This window comes from Mirounga leonina, unplaced genomic scaffold (genome assembly GCF_011800145.1).
Source record: "Mirounga leonina isolate KUSES-001 unplaced genomic scaffold, KU_Mleo_1.0 Mir_154, whole genome shotgun sequence".
In the NCBI taxonomy this organism is placed as follows: domain Eukaryota; kingdom Metazoa; phylum Chordata; class Mammalia; order Carnivora; family Phocidae; genus Mirounga; species Mirounga leonina.
Window position 1 is genome coordinate 29,141,124 of NW_023270389.1, and position 9,207 is coordinate 29,150,330.

The 9,207-nt window shown below is 40.7% G+C and overlaps 1 protein-coding gene across 2 annotated transcripts; it reads left to right on the plus strand.

Annotated features, from left to right (window-relative positions):
* Positions 1-2,925: 2,925 nt before the first annotated feature.
* ZNF281 (zinc finger protein 281) lies at positions 2,926-8,494 on the plus strand. 2 transcript variants are annotated; one of them, XM_035010376.1, is made up of 2 exons: positions 2,926-3,023; positions 3,250-8,494. In XM_035010376.1, the coding sequence occupies exon 2, from the start codon at positions 3,264-3,266 to the stop codon at positions 5,964-5,966; it is 2,703 nt and encodes a 900-aa protein (XP_034866267.1). In that variant the 5' UTR covers positions 2,926-3,023; positions 3,250-3,263; the 3' UTR covers positions 5,967-8,494. The 2 variants fall into 2 exon arrangements, with proteins under 2 accessions (XP_034866267.1, XP_034866266.1); XM_035010375.1 differs by having other exon boundaries at positions 2,928-3,023; positions 3,246-8,494.
* Positions 8,495-9,207: the final 713 nt, after the last annotated feature.

Sequence of the window (9,207 nt, forward strand, 5' to 3'; positions counted from 1 at the left end):
TCAATCTCCTTGTTATAGGATTTTTTCCATTACCTGTAAAATGTTAAGTACTCAGATGTAAAACAAATATTAAGATATTCCTGTAATATTTTCCTTTTGAAAATGTCACATTTCTTTCTTTTTTTAAAGATTTTATTTATTTATTTGACAGAGAAAGACACAGCGAGAGAGGGAACACAAGCAGGGGAAGTGGGAAAAGGAGAAGCAGGCCTCCCACGGAGCAGGGAGCCCGATGCGGGGCTCGATGCGGGGCTCGATCCCAGGACCCTGGGATCATGACCTGGGCCGAAGGCAGACGCTTAACGACTGAGCCACCCAGGCGCCCCCAAAAATGTCACATTTCTTAACTATTTGAACCATTTCCGGAAGTTAGTGCAGATCTCTATCTAACATTTCGTTTACTAATACCTAACAAGAAGAGGACAACATAGATTTTTATTTCCTCTGTAAGGCAAAAACACATGGAAAATTTCTTGCTATTATCTCTACTAAGTTTAAACTATATCAGTTTTACTTAAAAAATTAATCTTTTAGAGTTAAGAGTGAGATTCATTTTATATTTTACAATTAAGTATTTTCTAAAACTAAGGACTAATAAATAGCAGATCTTTGGAACTTTTTTTTATAAAGGTTACAATAAAAATGTGTGCAATTTTACAAGTGATAATGTGAAATTTTACCTTAACTTGAACTGATATTTTAAATATTATTTAAAAGCTACTCATATTTATTACCCTAAGTTTATCCTTTTAGCTGTTTTGATTAAAAAAACATTTTTTTTACCCCATTGAAGATGGTAACAAATATATTCTAGTTGCTGTATTCTAAAGCAGTTCTTAGAAACACTGATGCTGAGTGCTATTTCTGTGATTCCTTTGATGACATTTTCTGAGTTTAATTTTTTCATTACCCAGCTATCTTCCAGAGACTGGCATACTGACTTTTCTAATTAATATTCTATGTACTGGGAATGGTATTCTTACTTTCTATTTGTGGAGAATTGAATAGCACAACCACTATAAGTGATGTGCTGGTATGTTACCTTATAAATGCTCAAGGTACAGCTTCTAATGTTGAAAAATAGAAAAATAAATTGACCTTGATGAAGTGTGTCTTCTTTTGTCTGTTCCCAGGAAAGTTTATTTCAGGTATTTCTACTGCTGAAATGATTAGCGTTAACAGCTTTTTCCCTCCGTTTTATTTTACAGGGTGTCTTCATCTTCCTGATATATGGGGTATACAACACAGAGGTAAGTCTGCTTGGAGTATCTCAAGGCTGACAGAGTGAATGAGAGAAATGACAGGTTTCTTATCTTGATAACTGAGGAACAAAGTTGGCTTTTCACATGAGTGTCCTACTGCCCTTCATGCTTGGACTAGCTTATATGCATCCCAGCTTACCATTAAACACTGACACCCTGAATAAAGGGACAGCCTCATTTCTCATAGGCATTGACTAATATTTTACTACTGCCTTAAGATTTTGAATTTTCATTCTTTCTTTTAACACTTAACTATACTTGATGGTATTAAAGTTTCACAGTTTTAAGTGGCAGAATGCTTATACGTAATTGCATAGAATTAGAAAAATATTCCTACCTCAAAATGATCATTAAATATTGTCCTTTAAGTTTTTAAGCAGGCTAAGAGAAGCCCATAACGAATAATGAATAGTATTTATGGTCTCAATGGTGAAATTTCTCAGAGAAGTCATTTATTATTTAATTATGAGAAGTCATTTAGCTAGAAATATTGAGAAAACTGACTTGAAATTTCATTAAGAAAATATACTATGTAAGTAAATTATTGTCACAGTTCTAGTTCTTTTATGAAAAAAATTCTGTGATTTATAAATAGTCTCTGGTAGGCAAGTTGCTGGTTTAGATTTCTGCATGCTTAATATGAGAGTGAGTGCTTTGTGTACATTAGGCACTGAGTAAAGACTTGTTTGACTTTTGTTGGTCTTTGATTTCAAGATTTTACTTTGTAATTTTCCCTTAAGAAAAGATTCGTAATTTTGCCTGCGTTTCTCAGCATTCTATGCCCGGGGAGGGCAGAGTGAATCCCAGTAGAGATCTTAGAAGGGCCTAGTCAGTTTTTCACAAGTAACCTAAGGGGCTAGGCAACAATATAACACGGCAAACAGACTCATTAGCCAGACTGAAAAGGTATGTGGGAATTTAAATAACATCTGAGGATGATGAAGTATGTGTGTGGGCGTGTTTTACAGGGCTGCTGCACCTGGATTACACGCGGTTTCCTTTTCCAGTAGCCTTCAGGTAGGTTGGCAACAAGACAACTTTTTTTTTTTTTTTTTTTTTTTGCAACGGTACCTCTATTGCGGTTTCAAAGCAGGCTCCTCCTATAAGTGCAAAGGATACACGCCCATTATTAAAATGTTTCCAAACTAAGAGGGATAACAGAAGCAATGTTTTAATAAATGTTGAGCACTTGAAATTTACTGCTTTTAGGTAGAACCAAAAGTGCCCTAAGTGATCCACTTGCGGGTTTGGATTTTGATTCAACACTTGGACTGCAAACTGTAAAGCAGAGAAAGCCCCCACATTCAGTCCTCAGTTTCCCCCACCTTTTCCGCCAGCCTCTTTCTCTGCAGCCCCCAAGCCACGCTGCAGTACGGTCCTGCGTAATTCCGCCCCTCGGGTTCCACCTCCTGAGCGGCCTCCCCCAGAAGCCCTCATCCACGTCCACCGCCGTCAGTGCAGCCCACCAATCACGCCTGCTCGCCTGGAAGCCTCTTTCTACAGGGCATCCAAATCCCCGCCCCTCGAGCCCTGGGCCTCCCCTCCGCCCAACCGCCCCAGTGATTGACAGGCAGGCCGGGCGGAAGCTGCGGCGCAGGCGCCGTGGCTCCACAGAGCTCCCCTCTGGCTGGGTTGGGGAGTTCCCAGCAGACACCGCGCCGCGGCTGCGCAGTACAGGGGAGGCTTTTAATTCCATTGTGGAGAGGACGGCGTTATTTTTATTAACTGGAGGCGACGGCGGCTGCGGCGGCGGCGGTACCCGTAAGTGTTGCCGGTGGGTCGGAGAGGGAGAGGGCGAGGCCTAGGGAAGAGTCGCAGGACCATGCGTACCGGTGCCGGCGGCGGCCGGGCTGGGAATTAGTGCTGGGCGCGTTGCGGTCTGGGCGGCGGCGCGGCGGGGTCCTGGGCGCTGCGGTGGTCCCGGCCCGGGGCCCGGTTCCACCCCCTTTCCTCCCTCTTCCCTCTTCCTCCTCCTCTCCTCAGCCAGGCCTCCTCCGGGGTATGAAAATCGGCAGCGGGTTCCTGAGTGGCGGCGGTGGTACCGGCAGTAGCGGTGGTAGCGGCGGCTCCGGCGGCGGCGGCGGCGGCGGCGGCGGCGGCGGCGGCGGCGGCGGCAGCAGGAGGGCAGAGATGGAACCCACCTTTCCCCAGGGTATGGTTATGTTCAACCACCGGCTTCCCCCGGTCACCAGCTTCACCCGGCCGGCGGGGTCGGCCGCCCCTCCCCCGCAGTGCGTGTTATCCTCCTCTACCTCCGCAGCCCCGGCCGCTGAGCCCCCCCCTCCGCCAGCCCCGGACATGACTTTCAAGAAGGAGCCGGCGGCGTCAGCCGCGGCCTTCCCCTCGCAGAGGACCTCCTGGGGATTCTTGCAGTCTTTGGTTAGCATCAAACAGGAGAAACCCGCAGATCCGGAGGAGCAGCAGTCCCACCACCACCACCACCACCACCACCACCACTATGGGGGGCTGTTCGCTGGGGCTGAAGAGCGATCTCCAGGCCTAGGAGGTGGGGATGGGGGGAGCCACGGCGTCATCCAGGACCTCAGTATTCTCCACCAGCATGCCCAGCAGCAGCCAGCCCAGCACCCCCGCGACGTATTGCTCAGCAGCAGTAGCAGGACTGATGAGCACCATGGCAATGAGGAGCCAAAGCAGGACACTAATGTCAAAAAGGCAAAGAGGCCAAAGCCAGAATCTCAGGGAATCAAAGCCAAGAGGAAGCCAGGTGCATCTTCCAAGCCTTCTTTGGTTGGAGATGGAGAAGGTGCCATCCTGTCCCCAAGTCAGAAACCTCATATCTGTGATCACTGTAGTGCTGCTTTCAGAAGCTCCTATCACCTGCGCAGACATGTCCTCATTCATACTGGAGAGAGACCTTTCCAGTGCAGCCAGTGTAGTATGGGTTTCATTCAGAAATACCTACTGCAGAGACATGAGAAAATTCATAGTAGAGAGAAGCCATTTGGATGTGATCAGTGCAGCATGAAGTTTATTCAGAAGTACCATATGGAGAGACACAAGAGGACACATAGTGGAGAAAAGCCATATAAATGTGACACTTGCCAACAGTATTTTTCAAGGACTGATAGACTGTTGAAGCACAGGCGCACATGTGGTGAAGCCATAGCTAAAGGAGCCGCTAGTGCAGAACCTGGGTCATCAACCCATAACAATATGGGTAATCTGGCTGTGTTGTCTCAGGGAAATACAAGTTCTTCAAGGAGAAAAACGAAGTCAAAAAGCATAGCTGTTGAAAATAAGGAGCATAAGACTGGTAAAACAAATGAATCGCAAATTTCAAATAATCTAAACATGCAGAGTTACTCAGTAGAAATGCCCACTGTGTCTTCCGGTGGAGGCATAATTGGCACTGGTATTGATGAACTGCAGAAAAGGGTGCCAAAACTGATCTTTAAAAAAGGAAGCAGAAAGAATACAGATAAAAACTACCTGAATTTTGTGTCACCGTTACCAGACATAGTTGGACAGAAGTCCTTGTCTGGGAAGCCAAGTGGCTCACTTGGCATAGTGTCGAATAATAGCGTGGAGACCATTAGTCTTCTCCAAAGTACCAGTGGCAAACAAGGTCAAATAAGTAGTAATTATGATGATGCCATGCAGTTTTCAAAGAAAAGAAGATATTTACCAACTGCCAGCAGCAACAGTGCCTTTTCTATAAACGTGGGACACATGGTCTCCCAACAGTCCGTCATTCAGTCTGCAGGTGTCAGTGTTTTGGACAATGAGACCCCGTTGTCCCTTATTGACTCCTCAGCTCTAAATGCTGAAATTAAGTCTTGTCATGACAAGTCTGGAATTCCTGATGAGGTTTTACAAAGTATTTTGGATCAATACTCCAACAAATCAGAAAGCCAGAAAGAGGATCCTTTCAACATAACGGAACCACGAGTGGATTTACACACCTCAGGAGAACACTCAGAATTGGTTCAAGAAGAAAATTTGAGCCCAGGCACCCAAACACCTTCAAATGATAAGGCAAGCATGTTGCAAGAATACTCCAAATACCTCCAACAGGCTTTTGAAAAATCCACTAATGCAGGTTTTACTCTTGGACACGGTTTCCAGTTTGTCAGTTTGTCTTCACCTCTCCACAACCACACTTTATTTCCAGAAAAACAAATATACACTACATCTCCTTTGGAGTGTGGTTTCGGCCAATCTGTTACCTCAGTGTTGCCATCTTCATTGCCAAAGCCTCCTTTTGGGATGTTGTTTGGATCTCAACCAGGTCTTTATTTATCTGCTTTGGATGCTACACATCAGCAGTTGACACCTTCCCAGGAGCTGGATGATCTGATAGATTCTCAGAAGAATTTAGAGACTTCATCAGCCTTCCAGTCCTCATCTCAGAAATTGACTAGCCAGAAGGAACAACAGAAAAATTTAGAGTCCTCAACAAGCTTTCAGATTCCATCTCAGGAGTTAGCTAGCCAGATAGATCCTCAGAAAGACATAGAGCCTAGAACAACGTACCAGATTGAGAACTTTGCACAAGCGTTTGGTTCTCAGTTTAAGTCGGGCAGCAGGGTGCCAATGACCTTCATCACTAACTCTAATGGAGAAGTGGACCATAGAGTAAGGACTTCAGTGTCAGATTTCTCAGGGTATACAAATATGATGTCTGATGTAAGTGAGCCATGTAGTACAAGAGTAAAGACACCCACCAGCCAAAGTTACAGGTAAGGTCCCAAAAGTGACCAGGCTGGAGGTCTAATGTAATTTTGTTTTATTTTGAGAACACTGCCATTGGAATGTTTCTACACGATCCTATTAAGAATAATGTAATGCCCTTTCAATGCAACTTTTCATATTTAGTTTATTTTGTTAGCGTGATTTTAGCTCTGTTTGTATTATGATTTTTAATCAAAATCAATAGATTAAAAATAGTTTGACATTCAAAGTGACAATGTTTAGCAATCAAATTTACATGTATAGATCGTCAGGGAATAGCCCAAAAGTTTTAAATGCAAAAAAAAAAACAAAAAAAACAAAAAAAACAAAACCCAAAAAAACAAAAAAAACCCTACAAAACAAAAAAAAACAAAACAAAAAAAACAAAAAAAACTTTGTTGCTAGGATTAAGGTTATTCTAATTGCTTTACTCTCAGGAAAGTGTAATAACGCATGGGAATTCTGTACGTTATCACTGTAATGGAATATCCAATTTACAGATAGTATGATACACATTTCATCATTTAAGTAAGGGATCGAAAACATTTCAAATTGCTCTATCTGGGCTAATACACATTTCATCATTTTTAAGTAAGGGATCGAAAACATTTCAAATTGCTGTCTCCATCTAGGCTGATCCAAAATTCTGAGATGTTGGCTACCTATATTTTGTTGCAGCTTTTAAATGTACTCTGAACTTCCAAACCATTCATTCCAGCCTGGTAGAACAAATATTCTTGGATCTTTGATCGAAGCCTGGAATGATAGCTTTAATAAGAGAAGAAAAAAAAAAATAGCACCCTCCCCTTATCCCAACTGTGTAACAAGGCTGTAGTTCCATTAGAAGTTACGATATCTGGCAGTGTTGATGACCGAGTGGTTGGTTGGTACCAGTATTAGAACCCAAGTTGGAATTACATAATTCTTTGAAATTTGGGGTATGCGTTTTTTATTATACATGGCTTAAAACATTGTTCTCTTGTCTATGTTATTACATGTCACCCACACTTCTGTTTTTTTGTTCTTGTCCTACCCTCTTTCTTAGAGTTCTGAGCCTGCTTTGTTCCCTCTTCTCTCTGGACAGTTTAAATTTTAGAATGATTTACATTCCATTAGGTAATTCATTAGACATTTTATATGCCTTATGGCATTCAAATACTGAACAATAGGATAAACAACCCCCCACGTACCTTTTTAAAAAAAAATAAAACCCATACAGATTTCCATGTATAATGAAGCCCCATACTCTGAGCTATAGGTATTATTACTAAGGTTGTAATTCCAATTGGTGACATCGCTAATGTGAGGGATAAGAGTGTCTGCATTTAGTAATGACATCAGAACCTCTTTGTGAAATTGCAGCCTTTAATGTACATTTTAAAAGGGTGCATTAGTCAGTATTGTACAGGGGTCTTGTAAAGTCATCAAAATTTGCTATGAACGCTAATTGCCATTTGAAGCTACTGATAAGACAGTAGCTCTGCTCTAAACCACTTTTTAGCAATTGTATTTTTTTCCTGATTATATTTTTTAATGTACTTTGATGTTTATGCTGATGAGTTTTTTATGTACTTTTGGTGATGTTTCAGTCTTATGTACTCTTCTGACGTCAGAAAAGTACCACTGGTTGTTTGCAGTCTTATTGTGTAATCAGCCTACCACAGGCTTCCATGTATAATAAAGTAATTAATATTGTGCAAGTGTAAAACACTTCTGTTATGAAAGCAGTGTTTGGAAAATAAGAAATTATTAAAAATGGTTACAAAATATTAGTTAATTTCCTTTCCCCACTTTCCTCCCTTAAGTCTGCTTACCAGCTAAAGGGTCACCTATTTGTCATTGCAAGATTCTTAGAAAATGTGTTTAATCCTCTTAAATACACTCAATACTAAAAAGTCTGTATTTCTTATTTTGGTAAGTGCGGTAAGTTCTATTGGGTACAGAGTACAAGCTGTAATCAAAGGATGGAGAGGACCTTTACCACTGTATCTCTTAAGCTGTATGATTTTTCTCCAGTGTTTGTTTTATACAGGTTTTGAATTTCTTTAACTTTTATTGTGTGTACTGAATACTGCATATGTATTATTCTGATTGTTTGCTCTAGTTTACTACCAATAAAAGACCTGTTAATCACAAAATTGAAGAAAGGAGATATCACTTAATATCCAGTAGCATTTTTCAGGTTTTTTTTTTTATTAACTACATTTTCTAAAATAGTTCCTTATTCTGGTGGTATAACCTGCATTTTAGGGACTTGTATGTTTATTGTGGTTTTGGGGGTTTTTTTTAACTTAAATATTTCATATTTCTAGGTTTATTTGAAAATTGGTTGAGTATTTTCTTTGTGTTTGAGGTGCACTATATGGAAGGGTAGAAATTTAAAATTATGTAAATCAGAACATGTTTTGTTGAAACTGCGTTACCTATCCTAAATATTATATCAGAGAGACTATTTATTGCGACCTCATTTAAAATCAGATTCCAATATCTTTTGGTTCTAGATGGATCCTTTTTGTCTCAAAAAGTTTGTAATAAGATAACAGTATGACAAAAATGGCGTTGAGCATTTTTAATAGGAAAAAAAAAGTATTAGTCATAGTTTAACCATGTTTAAAAAGGTTGAAAGTATAGATAGCAGAAGGAAAGAAGTAAGACATTTAAATATTAGAGATGCGGAAATGTTTGGAAGTGTCTTTTAAAGATGGAGAAAAACTGTAAGTGGCTATGTAAAATGAGAAAATTGTGCTTTTGAAATTCAGTGGCTACAAATGTTGAATTAAGGAGTAAAAATATTAAAGGATAGAACGGGTCTTTGAAACTTTGCCCTTTTTTTGGCATATGATACTATTGTAGGGAAATGATAAATTATTTATATTAAGCGTAAACATGGATTTCTCTGTAGAGAAATATCTACTCCTGGGCCCACATGATTCGGGAAAGTAAATTAGTTCTTTCTTTGCCAAGGTCATTTCCTAGATTTGGTCATTTTCTTGAACAAGACTGCTAAGCAGAATCTCACTGAGTCTGCATCAAATCCAACTCCTGATTTCTCTGCACAGATGACTTCTCCATTCTAGGTTAACGCTAACATTTTTTTTTTTTTACCCACCTACCTCCCCTCTTTGTTTCTGTCTGTGGAATGTCCTTATCTGAATACGATCTTTTTAAAATAAAGGTTTTTACTTTTAAGATGTTTGGGTATGAAGTAGGAAACTGTTGTGTTGCTGTACATTCAGGATGAGGACTACCATAA